Source organism: Poeciliopsis prolifica, unplaced genomic scaffold, assembly GCF_027474105.1.
Source record: "Poeciliopsis prolifica strain line A6 unplaced genomic scaffold, Auburn_PproV2 SCAFFOLD041, whole genome shotgun sequence".
Lineage (NCBI taxonomy): Eukaryota > Metazoa > Chordata > Actinopteri > Cyprinodontiformes > Poeciliidae > Poeciliopsis > Poeciliopsis prolifica.
The window spans coordinates 4,235,001-4,254,276 of NW_026562416.1; the positions used below are offsets into that span (position 1 = coordinate 4,235,001).

General features: G+C 36.9%; 1 protein-coding gene across 9 annotated transcripts in view; it reads right to left on the bottom strand.

The window, feature by feature from the left end:
- The window catches only part of LOC129375778 (uncharacterized), a 44,554-nt gene extending 34,576 nt beyond the window's left edge, over positions 1 to 9,978 (bottom strand). For 6 of the 9 annotated variants that reach the window (XM_055055043.1, XM_055055040.1, XM_055055045.1 and 3 more), the window contains exon 1: positions 5,019 to 5,218. In XM_055055043.1, coding sequence (XP_054911018.1) covers positions 5,019 to 5,046 — 28 coding nt within the window. In that variant the 5' untranslated portion in view covers positions 5,047 to 5,218. Of the gene's footprint in view, positions 1 to 5,018; positions 5,228 to 9,938 lie in introns of those variants that run through there. The other 3 variants (XR_008607670.1, XM_055055047.1, XM_055055046.1) reach the window with 3 other exon arrangements.
- Positions 9,979 to 19,276: the final 9,298 nt, after the last annotated feature.

A 19,276-nucleotide genomic window follows, 5' to 3' on the forward strand; every position in this document is an offset into this window, starting at 1 on the left:
TCTGAGTGATGACTGCTAGACAGTTTTACTGTAACTGGAAGATAATCGAGTGTAATAAGAGGCAGTGATAGTTCAGTTAAATGGCACTCTGCGGGAAACACAGCTGAGGGAAACAATAGAGTACCGAAATACCAAACCACAATGATACTGCAGCATTGCCGAGATAATGGAAAGACCTGGAACAGGAAAGACTGCGATAGAGCACAATTGGCTTTGCTTTTCTAATCGCTTGTATTCTTCTCTGCAGAGTACCAGGAGGAAGAGACGCATGACAAAGCGAGGCTGGGAAGTGAAAGTGACATAAATAATGTCGGGTCAACTGTTGACCAGTATTTACTGTAATGTTTCTCCCTCCATCTCTCAGTGACCTCCCTCTTTTACCCCTGATCTATTTTTAGCAGCAGACGCTTGCTCTCAGGGATAATATTAGAATAGATGTGGCTCAGAAGAAACACAGCAGGAGCTATTCTGCAGGCAGTAAGCTGGAGGAAAGGGTTGGTGTCTAGTCACTTGGACTGTTTTAACAAGCTTTGTCATGCTGGTTACTGCTGAGGCTTGCAACATCTCTTCTTCTATTCAATATGCTATCTGTGGCTTTTTCCATATTGTGGTATTTGAGCATAAGAAGGTAACTGAAGACTGAAGACAGTCTCCTGTCTTCAGCTTTGTTGAGGGTGATGGTGCTCAATGAGAAATTCCGAGTCTCCATTCTTCAAAATGGCTGCTGTTTTGAGTATCAAAACAACAGCTTCTCATTATAAGTTTAATAATCATCTGTAAATATTTTATGCAATATGTGATGCATTGCAATTTTTTTCTGAATATCTCAAATGAACCATAGAAGATACAGAACATTCTTTTAAATAAATTTTTAATGTCTGTTTGGTCACTTTGGACCAACAAGACATTAAATTTTGGTAATATCTCAACATCAGATATTTGCAACAAAAAATACTGATGATAAAAGCTTTAATCACACTAAATTGATATGTTTTTAAGTTGCTGGCACAAGGTAGAAAAACTTTCCAGTAGAATTTTTTTGTTCCCCAGTAAAACCTTCCTGCATGTGAATATATCATTCAAACAACAAGAGTATGATGCCTTACGTCATTTCTTGAAATCTGGTATCTGTACAACAGTGTGTTCAATTATAATTTTGAAGTGTGACATTTCATGTTCCATTTTTTTTTTAAATCAACTGGAATGCCTTCTGACTTCTTTCTTTTTCTTTTTGGAGTGGTTTCTGACTTTAACCTGAATCCAATATAGATCATACGCACATAAAGAGACAGGGACAAATGCAGACTTTTACCATTCATTTAAAAATGTGTGATCCGTGTAAAAAGCTTTTGTTTCCGTCAGACACACACATTGGTAGGCAATACCAATGTTTACCAGCTTCAATTTATACAAACCAATTCACACATTGACAATCATGAAAACTCTAGCTCAGAGCAGTATAACTGTGCATAGTTTTGGCAGACAACTATCTGGATATGAAACAATCAAAATAAGAAAAGTACAACAATGCAAAACATCAAAATTACCTCCAGCAGCTATCTGTTACATTTTTATTTTAGATAACTTCTTATGCTATGTTCAAGGTAACCTTTTCTTCTCAGTTTCCAAACAGTTTGAAAGAAAAATCAAATGCTTTACCTAATAACTTATTTAATCAACTTATTACTTACATATCTGATGATGAGTTCAATCACTAGAGTTAAAACATTTCTTCCAATGTACAGTAAAAGTAGGTTTTGTACCCTCAGTGCAGGAAAGTAACAAATCCTTTCATTTTACACATAGGAACAAAAATTTTGATGAAAAACTAAAAACTTCCAGTTAGATCTCTGGGCAGGTAGATAATGTAACAAATGTAATCTATGAAGTCACCTGTAATAGCGCATTCTCTTTGCTCATTCAGTTTAATTTTCAAACATGAAAAAAAGAAAATATTGAGCACATTTTTTATATAGTTTAATTTCATCTACTCATAACACTGCAAATAGGGAGAAGAGAGCAGGGGAGAGATAGAGAGAGAGCCAGAGGAGATGAGGAAACCCACTTATAAAACTAGAAACTAAAAAAGGAAAAAAGAAACACCAGCATGTATTTGACACTTCACACCTCAACCCTCTATCCCCAAAAAGCCCTCTGTGTCATTCCACAGCAGTCACCACTAACACACCTCCCCCATCCTCAACATCCTCCATCCAGCCAGCTCAATGACAACCAAAGGTCACATTGTCCTTCCTTTTATTTACTGAAATCCTCCAGCTGCTTGCATTTGTTATCATAAAGGACCTGATGAGGCTTTGATGGTGCATTAACAGGCAGGCTTTGGGTGGGGGCTGATCGTCCACTGCTACAATGTGTGTGTCTGAATATATGAGCATGTGAAGACAGGACACTCCAGCTGCATGCTCCACATAATGGAAACTGACAATGCACACATTTGAAGGGGCGACCACACTCTACTTTGACAGCAGTTTGAAGTCAGTGTTTGTTGTGAAAACGTCTCAAAATCGTAAGTTTAAATTTTGTAAGGACAAATTTTACAATTGAAACATGTGAACACTTCATTTTTCTTCAGAATTTTTGATGTTCAGGCTTTGTCCAAGCAAGGACACTCAGTCAACTAATGTTTTTATATTACCTATAAAGCTTTTTAGATGTTTTCAGTAGTATTTTTGAAAACTGATCTTTTAAAATGAGCTCTAAGTCTTTGAGATCTGAAAACCTCCTTCCTATCACTTTATCTTTAGCTCTCTCCACAGATTTTAGCCCCTAAACTGTCAGGAGCAGTTTGTGTTCCAATGCATACTGTACTTCATTTAGTGATACACAAAGTCAGTGGTACAAACGTCTATATGGATAGGATCAGAAGAACTGGCTGACATCTTCTTGGTTCAAAACCGCACCTTAGACTCCAAATGGATATGATTCTAAAAACAAAAGTGACATATTTTTCAATAGGTATACTCAATAAGTGTTTTAAAGCTTTTAATTTCCTTGAGATTGCAGACGCTGCTTCATAGTGAAGCTATTATACAGTTTGGCCATGACAGTATGCTTTTCAGCCAGATTTATTCATAATGACATACATTATTACAACATTCAAAATGTTATGTCTGGAGGCCTAAAAATTCTTTATGCAGAAGTAGATGTGTGGTAAAGAACCTTGAAAGCACACTGCTGTCCCAAGGTTTTCTATCTGAGTTTTAAAAAGTCAGATGGTGAAAACAGTCCATAACTGAGAGAGCAATTAATCATTTATTTCCTTTTTCCAACATTAACATTTGCCACAAATGTACCTTCCAGCTATGCCTCATATGAAAGCACATGGCTTAAAGCCTGGCAGGAGAAACTCTCTCCACACTTTGATCTTGATGAGTGTCCAAGACTCCAACAGCTTAGCAGAGCAAATATGAAAGTAGGGAAAGTCTGCAGGATACAATCTACAAACCCTGGAGATTTTATGTCTGCAAAACGTCCAGAGCCTTGCATGGTGAAGATTGTACTCTCCCAAAGCTTGCATGAAGTTTCTGATCATGTAACATTTTATCAATGAGCTTTTAAGTGCATGAAGAGGTAACATGGGCTACTTTATTTAATAGCAAACATCAACTTCCTTGGCCTCAAGAGAGAGAGAGAGAAAGAGAAAGAAAGGGAGAAAGAGAGAGAGAAATGATCACAAACACTACTACGTTTGCTTTGTGTGTGTTTGGGTCAGTGCTGTTACAAAAGTATAAAGCTAACTGTAGAACAAGAAACTGGTTTTTACCAGGCTAAAGAAAAATTTGACTGAAAACATTCAAATGCAAAAGGACTTTAATAAGGCACCTCATGTCACCAGTGATGTGCACATTGAAGCTTGCTTTAGAAAGGTATCAAATAATCATTTACAAGAAAATGGAACCACTGACCGGGAAACACTGTGCTATAGGTGGCAATCTATATGTAAAGTGAGTTGAATTGATTTTATTGAAAGTTTCAGGTGCAAGTAATCTACATTCAAGCCTCAACAGCTGCGTGCAGCTGAAACCACCAGTGACTCAAAAGCTGAAACCACCAGTGACTCAAAAGACTCAAGAACTCAACCTAAAGACACAACCAAGTCAAAAAAACGTACAGTTTGCCATGTTTCCCAGCGAAGATGAACCGCGGTTCCATAAAGTTAATGTATAAAGCTCGGATCTTCGATCAGTAGCAGAGAATAGCGTGTGAGCAGTTTCCACCTTTGACTTTGCAGAATTGACCTACATGCGCAGAGCGTTTAAGGCTCACACCTGAGTTTACCCAGCCAGGTTCTGAGTCATCCTGTTAGAGTCAATCACCGAGCCTCCCTCTTGTAACCCGGAGTAGGTGTGTGTGCGTGTGTGTGTAGGTGTGTGTGTGTCTGTGGGGAGCCTGCACCCTGTATCTTCGATATATTACGTCGCTGCATGACGCACAGTAGAGAGAAAGGAGGGAGGAAGGACTGGAAGGAAAGAAGGGGTGAGAACGAGTGGAAGATGAAAGGAGGAGACAGGAAGGGGAGGAAGGAGGAGGAATTTTCTCAGACACCCAGCATGGAATGACCTTAGCGGCGTGTCAAGGCGGAGGTCTCTCTCCATCCCTCCCTCTTTCTCCTTGTCTGTCACAGAGAAGCGCGCGCGTTGGCCGCATGTCCGGTGTCATCCATGTGGAGAGGAAAAACGTCAAGCGGTGTCTTATTCCGCTCACATCCCTGCCGCCTGTCTGTCCAGCCTCTCCCCTCCTCACAAACACCCCAAAACACACACAACGCTACAGTGATTCCTACAGTAAACTATCTATAAATTCACTGCTCCTCAAAGAACGCAGAAAAAACCCTCTTCTGTAGCAACAACTCACTGCAAACCAACTCTAGGGATATAATGAACGTGTATTTCACTTCTTTAACAATGAATTCCTCTGCCTTTTCATTCTCTCAGCGCATCCATCCATCCATCCATCCATCCATCCACATGGCAGAACCGAAAGTGGCGTGTCCTTACTGATCGTCCGGGATCCAATGCAGCCCATGTTGTCTTACAAAGGCTCGTTCAGCTCAGGGAGAATAAAATCCATCCGTCCAGCGGGCATTTCTCCGCTGATCTCTCCGTGCGCTTTCCCCTCTGCTCCGCGTCTCTCCACTCTTGCCTCCCTCTCTGTCCTTCTCTCCTCCGTATGTGAGAAACAGGGAGAGTGTGTGCGTGTCATCCGCGTCGCTCCCTCTCTCTCCTTCTCTTCCTCCCCGTACACCGTCGTCACACACACACACGCACACCCCGGTCTCCTGTCTCCCGCCATGGCACGTTTGCACAAACACGGTTTATGTGCATGAACACATTGTCAAAAATTCAGGTAACTTCAGCAAAAAAACAACAACAACAAAAACATGGGTCCCCACACCGAAAGTGAATTCATTAATTATAATAAAATCCAGATGTAACTTTGCATAAATCAAGTTCCACCTTGATTTATGCAAAAGCAATACAAGAGTCCAAAGAGAGCAGGGAAATCCCCAGTTCCCTGTACTGACCCAAGACTCCTCCACACATCCAATGTCAGCTGTCCCATATGCAAAGTTGTGAACAATTATTCGCCCCTCATTAAATATTTATGGTTTAGGTTTTTGGTCATGCTTACATGTTCCAAATCAAACTATCAAATTAGTTTGATCAAATTTGACAACTTTTTCTTTAATGAGAAGAGAGATGCATAATTGGGCAAAAGCTGTCAAACACATTCAGGCCCATGTGAAAATATTTGCCCCCAAACCTAATAACTGATTTCATCACCGACTGTCATCAGGCAACTGTGAGAAATGACAAGGAGTCTTTTAAATCGATGTGAAGGAGTTTTCAAGCATGAACTACCTATTTATGAGCAAATCAGAGCATCTAAATTTAATTTTAGATTTTTTTTTTTTTTTGACAGGACCTCATAATTTTGTTTCTTGAGTCATGAGGAGGAGGAATTATTGATGTGCTTTGGCTCATTATCTTACTCCATAACATAATGTGTGTTTGTTAGCTTAAGATCACTTCCTGATTTTCATACAAAGTCCTTCAAATTTTTCTGGTAGAAAACAGAAATAATGCTTCTTTCTGGTCCAGTTAACTAATATATTTTTTTTAAAAAAAGAAACTCTAGTTCGTCCATCTCAAATGATGATATTGTAATTAAACTTGGTCTGCAGCATGCAGCTTAAGTTGTGTCTTAAACCTCATCTGAGATTAAAGTTTCAGAGTTAATGCACTCCCTCCTACAAATAATTTTCTCATTATTGCAGCTCATATTAGGATTGAATTGAATCGCTGCTTTCACAGAAGATATGAGTTCAAAGGTTCAAGAATGCAAATTGCTGTTTTCAATGTGATTTAAAAACAAACAAAAAAAATTAAAGCAGAATAAATATGGTGTCCATTCAGCTCAGATGTTTCATTGTGGAAAGACCAGAGTCTGTCTTGTGATGACCTGGGCCTCTGCTTCCACGATATGTCAAAATCGCTGACTGTCAAAGAGGTCTATGAGCTAGCCTCATCCTGTGCTGCTGTCCAGCGGCCTTGACTATTTGTTGTCAAGGCAGCCTATGCTGGGTTGAATAGGCCCAGGATAGAAAACAAAAGAAACATGAACTGCTTCATCTGTGTTTTTTAAAGCCAGCACCAGCACAATTAAAGCTACCGGCCACAGATTTCAGTAAAATAACTCAAATCTTCTTTAAAATATAGTTTGACACCTTTTCAACAACATGCCATGTGTAGATTATATATTGTTGTGGTGTTTTGTTCTCTGTCATTGTTAATAAATACAAAAATAGAAACTCAACAAAAAAAAAGTTTACACGCACAGATCACAGAAAGCATCAAACATCAAAGATGTTTTGAGAAAGTCAATTTACCCTTTTGTTTGCATGTTTTTGTCAAAAAGTGACAGGAATTAGGAGGAAAAAAGTGTTTACTTGTAATATAAGCAGTAGTAGTAAAACATTTTACCCTTATGTGAGGACATTGCATGGATTTAAGACCAAAACACCAACAATAAAATTCAGGGGAATATTAGTGAAGACATGCAGAGCGACCAGAATAGTTATATATATATTACTAAAAACACTTTAAACCAAGTTGTTTTGAAAACAATCAAACTTTGCTTTAAGTGGTAGGGATGAACATCTAACAACCCAAATTATTCAGAATCTGTTTATCTGTCAAACTGTTCTAATCTGAAATAGTTTGCAAATGCCAGAGAATATGTGTAATTCTTCTACCTATTAAACTTTTTGTAAACATCAATAAATCAGAACTAGTAGTTTTCTTTAGTGTGCATGTACCAGTGGATAAAATCAGCCCTCCTATATGTTTTAAGCCCAATGTCAACTGAATAAACCCAATGACCTCTGGTTTATATTGAACAAGAAGTGTGCAGGCACTTGTGACTGATCACAGGCAGCATTAAAGATGGATTTTCTTCAACAATGTTGCAATCATTACACTGAAATCTGCAGCACCTGCCAAATTAAGCTTGCATTAGGAGAAAATGTACCTTTTTTAAACTTTGCTGACATCAAGGCTCACTTGCATTAACTAATCTCTCCTTTTTTTTCTTTTTCTTTCCCCTCCTCTTCTCGAGCTGCACAACACACATAAATGCAGCCGGCTGGCCAACTCAGATAAAGAATAGTAGAAGACAGTTCATGTTTTACTGCAGACTCTGTTCCACTAAAGTCCTTGAACTGTATGGTTTTTATGGATTCATCTGCTGATTTAAATCCACTCATGTTAAACACGTCAGCATGGTTCCTACAGCTCCATGCATTTACTCTCCGGATTTATATTTATCATCCCTGAGGGATCTGGAAGTTTTATTCCACTCGAGTAACAGTGAGCAAGTGTTGATGTGAGCAATATCTGATGCATGTAATATGTATGATGCTGTAGTCTGCTCAAATCTGCAGCTGAGCTTTCCACTTATTCCTTTCTCTCTTTCTCTAACAAGCTGTTCTCCTTCAAACACCCCTGCTTTCACCTCCTCTCTGCCTCCCCAGTTTCCCCTCTTCATCTAACACAAAATGAAAACACACTGATTCAGCTGCCGGGATCTGGCGAGGAGAGACGGCTGCTGCTCCCGATTCTATTAACTTGGATCTCCATTTCAGACGGGGAGCAGAAGCACACCTCTTGACTTCACACTCAATAAATTCACACAAATGAGCTGCAGCCGTATTGCACAAGCTCTTAGAATGAATTTTAATCCAGGAACAAAATGCTTAAAATTTTATTTTCTTCTGTTTTCCACCTTTAAAACATCACATGTTCGTTGAATAACAAAACTGCTTTGGTCTAAATTAGATGGTAGGTTTTCTTCAGATCATCAAAGTTGTTAAGAATTCTTAATATCTATAATTTAAAAAATAAGACATCTTAATCAAGCAATGCCCAAATGAGAAAATATAATTCAAGCACAATTAAACAAATTCATATTAAAGAAATAATTGTTTAAGAGTGCTACACTTATTGCCTCCCCCTGGTGTTAATAACTTGCATAACCTTCTTTTAAGAGGGCAACAATTTGCTTCAGCTATATTAATTCACAAGGTTGGAACATAGAAGATGTTTCGAATGTTATTTTGTTGATTTATTTTATAGTTTGAAAGTTCTAGCAACAAATAATTGTCAGATTTCTGGGAGAGACCCAAGGATATAATGAAATGTTAAGGTTCCCAGAGACTTTGGAAGGAAAAACAGGCTAACGGCATCATTTCTTTTCTTGCAATACCTCTAATCAAAAGGCTGGAGATGTTTAGATCCTTTACCATTCAGTTCAGTGCATGTGGTGGGAAGATAACAGCGAGTTATCATCCAGTCTCGGTTGTCACAGTTCAAGTGATCTTAAAATGTATAATTATTGCTTTGACTCCTGATATGGACAGGTTTAGGTGAGCATCTCTAAACAGATTTCCCAAACCAAATATCAGGTTTTCTTCTCTTAGAGAAGTAAACCTTTGTGTCAAATCTTTTTTTATACAGTACAAGTTTACCCTACTGCACCGATAGACACCTTTTTACAAGGAATGCAAATAAGCTGTGAAGAATTGGTCAGAAAGAAGGGAATTTGTATTAATTACTCATATTTCCAATCAGAATGTAGTAGAAAAAGCATTGTTAAAAAAGAAATCTTTGTGACTATTTTTTCCCTTTTCACTGTGGCTTACCAACCAGACCTGCCATTATGATTCTCACAGTCCAGCAATGTGTCATCCTTCCTCTGTTGTCAGACTCGTACCAGCACAGTGAGGTGCTTGACAGATTTTCTGTCCTTGACGTCAGAGAATGGAGACAAAAAAATCAAACCAACAGCTACTAATTAAATTACAGATCTCAACATTCACAGGTCAGAGTTTAAACTGTATAGGTTCAGGGAAACTTTCTGTTACAATTCATTTAGACAGTAGGAATCATGTTCATCAGCTTTACTTCGTTTTGTTAGTGTCTCATTGTATTGCTATGGTTAATAAAGAAGCGGAGGAGGCTTTGTGAAATATCAGCCATATGGTGCTTTAGTTTTCCTTTCCAGGTCATCCTGATGGCTGAGATAATCACATCCATTCCTAGCGTAGATCAGTTGCTTTCATTTAACAGTAAATTATCCATGAATCCAAACAATGTGACTGCATAAAACTTTGCTTTTCAAAGAACTAAATAAAATCATTATTTACAATGAATATTAATAATCAGATAAATAATTAGTAAAATGCATTCATAAGAAAAATAACACCTATAAAAATATAAAAATTGCTTCAGTCTATTTGTTCCAATCAACCCAACAGGAAGGAATACATTAGAAATTATTTTGCCTGCAATAGTCTCAAAAACTGTCATCTGCAACCACTTATATTACAGAATTAGGATCAGGAGTAATTGCTGCCTTACCTGCATTCAAACTCTTCTCAAATCCTGCCTGACAGTAAAAAAAAGAAATACTTTGAAACTGTGGAAACCATGGCCAGACCATCCTCCAGGCTAAAGAGCCCTGAGCCTTCCCAGGTAATTATGAGAACACTGTTCAAAAGCCAGCTTTTGATCGGATATAAGGATGCATTAGTGCGCATTGTGGGCTACTCACATTCATGCGAAGCCTATTATTGCTAGTGTGCATTACAGAGTAGAGTGCACAGTTAGAGACAGACACAACAAAGGCTTTTTGACTATTATTTTCTGGCATCAAACATCAATAAACTCTACTTCTGCAGGATCCATTTGAAATATAAATTGCAAAATGATTCATGTAATCAGCTAGTCTTTTAGAAGACTAACAAAATACAGTGATACGAAAAAGAATGCTTCTACTGTAAAACATAAATTTTTTAGGTTGCTTTTAACACATCTATTTCAGAAAATGACCTCTGACTTAAAGGTCTTTAATACCCAGAAGTTCTATTTAAATATCTCTGCATTACTAATCGATCCTACACACATTTACCTACATGTTAAATGTGTGTAGGATCTTATTAGAACCAAAAATTGTCCACTCTTACCTCTTGAGTGCATTTATGCTTTCTGTACCTGTTTAAGAGAGCAGGTGACTGTCAGACAATGGACTAAAAATGCCCAAGACAGAATGAGTCACTATGCTTTTAGCCCCAGGCTTTGGAGCTAATATAAAACCGAAGAGGTCTTGATGCAGGTTGAACTTCTTTACTCATCTGATATGACCTTAAATAATATGACGACACTAAAGATGCATCTGAAATTCAACATTGCAGGAAAAAACGTACTTTAATTTGACATTTAAAGGGATATCACCATGACAACGTACTGCAGATGCAGAGGGACAATGAAAAAAAAAGATTTTATATTTCCATATCCACTCCATTACTCAGCTCAAAGCAAAACTGTTGACTCAGATGTAACAATTTCAAATAGTTGGAAAGGGGGAAAAAAAACACATGGGAGGTTTTTGATGATGACGATGGGAAAAAAAGAATAGAAGAGCCTAAAGAAGAATAAGAAAGAGAGGAAGAAACAGAAAGAGCAAGAAGAGGTGAAATCTAAGCAGACGCCCAGGAGAGAGCAGAGATGTAAGGATGAGGGAGAGGAGGGGTAAAGTCTATGAGTCATGCCTGAAGATGAGGAGCAAGAATTCAAGCAGAGAAAATTTATGGGGAACAAGAGCTGTTGTAGGAGTAAAAAATATTGAGATGGACAGAAAGAGATGCGAAAGAGGAGGAGAGAGGGTTATTTGTATTCTGACTGAGGGAGGAGAAGTCAGGTTGAGAAGGAGCTGGAGGAGAGGAGAGGAGAAAATAAACTGGGGAGGTAAAAGTGAGACAGAAGCTGCAAAATAACAGGAGCTGACTGCAAGAAATATCTTATGAAGACAAGCACAGTGATAACTATTTATAGCAGCAATCGTGTGCCTTTGTACGATGCTACAATGTGTGTGAATATATGAATATTTGTACAGATGGTTGTTTGTGTTTGTGTGTGTTGGGGACTATGAGGACAAAAGGTGATACGAGGATCTTCAATAGACAACAGCAGCTAAACTATTGCATTAGTTGCAAAGCAAAAAGTAATTTAACTGATGTGGGTCCAATGTTCATTTTTTCATTTTGCAAAGCAAACCACAGATCCTCAGAGATAGAACAATAAAAAATTTGTTTCAATATTCAGCTTTGTCAGTAAGAATTTTTTTTTCTATGCTTTACCACTATATTATATATACAACCACTATTATTAAATCCAAACTCCCTCACATCTTACTGTGGTTCACATAAAAAAATAAGCTAAAATTATTGACTCCAATTTAGTTTTTGTTTTGTAAAAACTGAGGTAGAGATATTAAAAGTTACCCCAGAGGACAGAGAAAAGAGATCTAACATACATGGATGCACTTGAAATAGTTTGGAAATAGACAATAGACAATTAATCCCTTATTTGTGTGACACAACATGTTTCTTTAAGGTCATTGCTAATGTTTTTCCAGCTTGGCATCTTTAGAAAATTTTGCTTTGCAAGGCGATTGTAGTATACTGCTGCACCTGCCAGTTATTTTCTCTCCCAGATTCTATGAAAACTCAGTTTCCATTGACATGAAGTTTGGCTTTAATAATTTAATCATCAGTTTTTCAAAAAGGTATCAATAGATGTTGCAGTTTGTTTTTCTTGTATATGCACATCAAAAGCTTTGCCTTCTGAATGTTTTTTTTATTTATTTGTTTGTTTGTTTTATTCATTTTGGGATTTTAAGTTTTTTTTTATCTTCACCTTATTAGTTATTTAATTGTTTTCCAGCATCATGAGTCACTGATTGGCAATTACATACCACTCCAGGCTCGTATTTTATTTTAATATGTTGACGTATAATAGTTAATATTAACATCAGGCACACGTCCTGGAGTGTTGTACTGCAATACCACAATGTCTGATTACCATAGAGATATCTTATGTGACCTTTAAATCTTGAACATGTAAGCTGCTGATGACGAGTAATGATACCAAGTAGTTTCTGCATGCAGATCAGATTATTATCAAATTCAGTCATGAAGTGCTTGAGGAAGGAAGAAGCATGACAATTATTTGTACTGTCATTAAATGCATGTAGATTTCTTGTTACCCAAAAGAAATCTGAAAAACTGCCAGGTGAATCTTCATCTTTCTTTGAATTGTATTTCTTTGCTGCAGGTACCAGAGAGAGTTTCTGTTCTGAGAATCTTGTTTTAAGCTTTGTATTTGGAGTTCCTGCTAGGTCAGTGCTGGTGAGGGAAATCCAGTGAGGATTGTGTTCAGAAGGGCAGTCTGTGGGTGACTGGGCAGGTCATGATGAGGTGAAGGCAGCAGGGTGGGGTCTGCTGGGTAATCCTGTTCCTGCCAAATAGAGAGATGGTCTGCTCTGTCAAACATCTTAAAGAATTTGAAATATTGACTTGCCTCTTTGAAATAGACATCATTAAAATGTTATTAAATACATCATGAGGATACATAGCAACTATTTTAAAATTCTGGACTGAAAAATTATGTAGCATCTTGTTTTGAAAGTATTTTTATGTGAATCATGAGATTGAAATATGAAGTTTTTACTTTTTAAAAAATTGCAATGTTTAGGTATGGATAATCATTCCCATCTCAGTCTTCCCACTAAGAAGTTGGAATTATCTTCAGACAAACCCAGCATTAAAGCACAAATACAATCGTAGCAAGTTATTCTTAATAAGTTCTTAATGAGTTCATGAATGTTTGTTTCTGTGTTATAACGTGCTGAACTGGCGATATGTCCAAGGTGTATTTTACCTCTTACTCTGAGATGGCGGATGATGGCTCACTCCCCCCATGACCCTCGAGGACAAGTGAGAATAGACAATGGATGGATGGATTATCTAGTGACAGCTGTGTATCTTTACCTTTCTTCTTTATTGAAACCTAATTGCTTCATTTTGATTTCCAGCTGGTCTCTAGCTTTTTGGAGCTTTAGGCAAATAGAGTAATATTTCTGTTTTAGACTTCAAAACAACATCTGCTACATGCTATAAAAACAAACAAAAGTATCATAGTTTGTCATTTTCTGTGTTTTGACAATAACAAATATTTCCTCATTAACAGTTATATGTCATTTCTTCCATAATTAACTTTGCACCCAGAAGGCTGATGCATCTGGTTACCCTTCCAACAAACGGTTCCATCAATGCTATTATCTCAGCGCTGCAACATGACATGAATAATTTCAGATTTCAGACACAAACAGAAACCTAAAGCCAAAGTCCAGGTTTCACTGAGCTCCCAGTAAATGTCATAATGATTGATCCCACTACTGAGTCCAGCAAAATCAATACTGTTTGTTTTCCGCTCACAACGTTGTCCTGCTGTTCGTCTCCTCGCAGGCCTCTGCAGATGCATTTAGGCTGCCAGTCAGGCATCTGAAAGCAAAACAAAACGGCTCCTAGGGGAGGACTTTACCAGAACCAAGCAGAGCTGGAGGCAACACTGTGAAACAGAAACGCAGAGAGGAGCATCCAGCTGGTAATCACAGAAAACATTTCAGACACATCATGGTGTTTTTTTTAACTAAAAAAACAAGTAACAGGTAAACCTTCTACAGAAACGGACAACTTTATTGTTTAAGAAGTAGGTAGGATTTTACCTGAATGAAGCTATTTTCACCATAAATTGATTTTCTTCCAGGAAAGTCCTGTATTTGGTTCATCCAACTTCAACGTATCAGTCAAAGAAAAGTAACCCCACAGTCTGATGCTGCCACTTCTAAAAATGGCCAGTTCTGAGTGATATAGTTAAGACCACACTGTTTAAGTTTAGTATTATCCTCGACCACATTCTTCTACAGGTTTTCTGTGTTTATGTAGTTTGTGGCTAACTGCAAACAGGATTGCTTTTCATTTTATTGAGGGGAATCAAATTGAAAGTGGTAGACTACAAATGCAATGCTACTTTTTAAAAATGTATCTGTAAAACAAAAGAAAGTGGTATGTATGATCCTATCCATTGATGTTTAGGGTGTGATGAAACATGGACAATGACAGTTTTGTCTTGATTTAACATACATAACAGGAATGACCAGTAAGAGGTCTTGCTTATGAAACGGACATTTCCAAAATGCAAATAAGACAAAATCGCATAGGAAGGCTAGCAAGCAGAACACAATTATACTAAAGTAATTAGACAACATTACCCAAACTGTTTTCCACAGAAAGATCCTTCATATGTTCTATTTCTGGCTCTGCACTCTCAAAGGCTAAATAAGCAGATCTCAGACCAGCTGTAGACGTGATGAGTTTCTGGAAATATGTGTCTCTGTCCTCAGTGTCATTCAACTGATTTACCTCCTTGTCTGTGTGGACTCCTGTTCCAAGAAATACAGCCCACCATAAAACTGAAATGAGGTGCGATATTCTTCCTAATAGCCCATGTGGTCATCTATCATCACATTCAGCTGTTGAGTAAGTCTTTGAGGTGGGGGTTAGGGAAGACATCAGGTGCAGATGAGTTTGTAGGACTACAAGCCATCCTGTTAAGCACTAGGATCAGGAAAGCAGTTTTTGCTCCTAATTTTGACTTTGAAAATTTAACTCATTGAATTCAGTTCAGTTTTCAATCATCATATTCTTAACAATCATGGGGAGCCAATGAATAGTAGCATACATAACATTTGTTTCTTTTTATTAACTTTAATAAAATATTAGCAGATAAATGCACGCACTAATTCGTATTATTTAAAAGTAACAAGGCCTAGAATAAGTCTAGGCCTTGGCAGCCCAGTTTTCTGAAAAACAACAACATATATTCTGCTTCTATTATTATATACAGCCAGCACGTAAAGTGCTTAGTCATAGTCTCTAGCTGCTGCTGGGGCTCACAGACAGAGTTAATGAATAAGTTGTTGCATGAGTCATATAAATATAAGGTGATCCAAACAATAGTTAATTGAAAGAGTGTTTGTTAAAGAATTTACCCCTTTAAGTTTTAGAAATTTCACACTACATCCACAAACTATTTTAAAAAAAATAAGCATTGTATACAATGGAGGAAAATGTAAAATGGTTTTCAAAATTTTTTCTGATTAATATGGATGAATGTTTGGCCCTTTTTTATTTGAGAAAAGAAAATCTAGTGCAAACATCTACCTTCAGAAATTCTTTATTAGTAAAGGTCATGAAGACCAAGGCAGGAGCCCAAGAGCACATAGGTGGGAGAACTTAGCCTGCTGGGCAATTATTATTCATTAGCTCCATAGATCTGGTTTTCATGGAAGAAAAGAATGAAGCTGTTGTGTTAAGTGAAATATAATAAGTTCTATTTGTAGTCCACCATTAGATAAACACAGGATACAGAGCAAGTGAAAGAAGGTGCTTCTTTATTTACTGTTTGCTGTCATGCAAAAATAATAATATTTATTATTCTTATTGAGTTTGGCACAAAAATAACACTGCATATGACCATTACCCTCACAGTAAAACACTTTGGTAGGAGCATCACGCTTTGGGGATGGAGCCAATTTAGGATAATCTTATAAGAAAACCTACCACAGGCTGCAGAAAGATGTAACAGATCTGTCCCTGGAAACTTGTAGTTGCAATAAAGCAAAAGGTTGTTGTACTCCATATTTTTGATTTTTTTTTACCCTAAGACTGTCTAAAACTATGCACAATTTTCTTTTCACATTGCTATGAGGGTTAGGGTTAGGGGTAGAGTTAGGGTACCCTAACCCTTTGTGTTGGTGAGAGGATGTAGCATTGCAAGAAACTGTTTGACCAATCTGATGATTTTTCTCTTCTATACTTCAGCTTATTTATCTGGGAAGTCTTTTCTTTAAATGTCATTCTCCAACTTTATAAATGTCACACTGACTGCTGCATATACTGGGTAGTCTAACAAACTAGCTGACTGAATGAATTATGAATGTAAAATCCCACATGGTCCTGCCCCAGCCTTCAATAGCAACATCTCATTTACCTCCTCTCACCTGGTTTCCTGCCAGTTATCCCCACATCCTCTCTGCAGAGCTGATTAGAGGCTCCTTCCTGTAACAGAGGACGAGACAAGGTCAACACGTTCTCCGCCTGCCAGGAGAGCTCTTAGATTTAGTCGCTCCAGCCAAGACAGAGGCAGACACAGAGGCAGAGGCTGCAGCTCGATGAAGAGTGATGGCCTAATCCTGCAGGGGGAAAGGTGGGTTAAAACTGAGGTTTGCAGGAGGGGGGCTGCTGTCAGCCAGGACTTTATTTAATGAGATAATCACAAAACTGATCTAGCCTCTTGTTTAGCCCAGCTGGGCAGACTGTTAATTTATTTTTACTTACATTTGTGCTCACATAAAGCATGTTTGGCCCCCAGAGCTTTAGGGAAATTACACTGAGACTTCATTACTGCTAAAGTGACACCTAAATATGAATGTGCCACATCAAACTGTTTATTAGCAATGTTCAGACAAATTTTTGTGGGAGTGCTCATGGATTTGCATATTTTGGGAGTCAATCTATTTTTTCTGCTGGATTGGATTAACATTGCAATATGTAGAAACCATTTTATTCTGCTCATGTATTTCTGGTCCAAGAATAAATAAATAAAGTTTAAAGTACACTCAAAATGAGTCCTGAGGATAAAATTTGAAACTGTTCTTATGCAAGAAACAACATGAATTTCAGCAAAGTTTATTTATATACAGTAGCGCCACTTCATAACAAATGACTTCTCCGATTCATATACAAAACTATATCATCAAGTCAATCCAATGAAACAGAGAATTTTGTTTAAGGTTTGATTTTCCTTAGCAGAGGAAGAAACACAAAAGATAGATGGAAATCAAGGTGTTTACTAAACAATCTGAAAATGTTAGCCACAGAAGGTGATAGAAATCCATTTACTTTTTGGGTTTTGTTGCCCTCTAAAGTTCAGCAGAGGACATAAAAACTAACATATTCCTTAAATATAGGCTTAAATAAAATAATTTAAAAAATAATAATAATCAGAATCACATTTAAAACTACTGAAAGAGAAAGTAGTAGCTCATAAAATCTGAGAGTACAAATTGCATCAAAGTATCTTTAGTTTCCTCAAAAGGTTCATAAAGAAATCTCAAATCATTTTGTCCTCTTTATGCTCTTGATTCTTTTTGTTTCAGTGATTCACAATTAACAAGACACTGAACAAACAAACAAAAAAGTCCAGCACATTCTTAATATCTGATTTCTTTACATATGAAAAAATAAAGCAAAGACAAGTCCATGCAAAAGTTCTCAAAACCTCACAAAGAAGAATTATTGGAGTTATTAAAAATTTTTCTTATGAAATGCTCAGCAGGTTATTTACTTACTCACTAGAGGGCACCACATGGTCGTCAAAAAGAATGCTTCACGTTTTAACTTCAATCAATCTGTTGCATGGATGTTTTATTATTTTGTAAAAAATGGTTAGAGGAATTGAACTAAGTTCAGAACATTATATAGTTTCCTTTTTTGCATTAATTACAAAGACGCAATGCTGTGAAATGATGCAGTTTGACATGTGTTCATACAACACATGACAAAAGTAATTTTAAATCCATCAATTTGTTTATGTTACCAACTGCGTTAAAGTGTTATTTTGAAGAAGATGTTCTCCATTTCTGTCACATAGAGTATGTATGTAATTTACGACAAAGAGGAAATAAGTAGACCAGTTATAGATTTATACCTGAGTAGATAATTGCCTAAAAAAAACTGTCCAAAACACTAAATGATGCATTTACTGGCGTTTGTTTTTATTTACAGACGAAACAATGCAAAAATCATAACATTTTTCTGAATTTAACGTAAAAAAGACACATTTTAATTTTCTTTTAGCTATTCTTAGGACTGATTAAAACACATATGAACTGGTATTTTTGCAAACATCTAGTAATAGCATCAGCTCAGTTTTTAATAGTGAGTTTAAATGATGGTCACTTTGTACAGGTTGTTTTATTGGCATAAATAAAATTTTACTGGAAACTAATCAGCAATCTTCTGTACAGAAAGACATGCAAAATTTGCATGGTATAAGTTCCCCATTCCAGATTCTGAACAGCATTTGCAAATTAAATCAGCATATTTCATTTTAAAGAATATGCGCATTTCACTAAATTACTCTTGTATCCTTAGAGTAATTTGCAGTTCTTTTAAGTGTCAATGAAGTAGAAAGCATTAACAAATTGTTGTTTTTGATTAATTTAATGCCACAATATTATGGAAAAAAACATACCATTTTAAAATATATTTTATAACAATATAAAACAAAATTAAGCCTCTAACTGTGGTTGTGTTAAAGATGTGCAGGAAAAGGGCCTAACACTGCTGAGTTTTGCTCCTGGTGGCTCAGCAGGTTCCAGACGCCTTTCCGTCATCTAAGTTTAAATCTGCTACTTGACCTTTGCAGCATGTCTCTCTCTTTCTGTCTCCCACCCCACTGTCAAATTCATCCTTTCATACACCAAAATACAACAAATGTCATAAATGTCATCAGCTTACAGTAATTTAGAAAAGGTCACCCGCAAAGACAATTGGAGTCTCCTGCGGTGACTGATTTAATCACCTCATCATAAAAATGAAATGTGTTTTTGTGTTTATAATCACAAATTATGTTCATGATCCTGTTCATTTCGTTTCTAGATTAAGATTTGTTCTCCAAAGTGAAAGTGAAAATTATATTTTGACTGTAGAAAATAAAACAGAATCTCTTGCAAATACAATTTTCTTCTGTAAACAAACAGGGAAAGAGATCAATAAAGAATTTGTATTGCA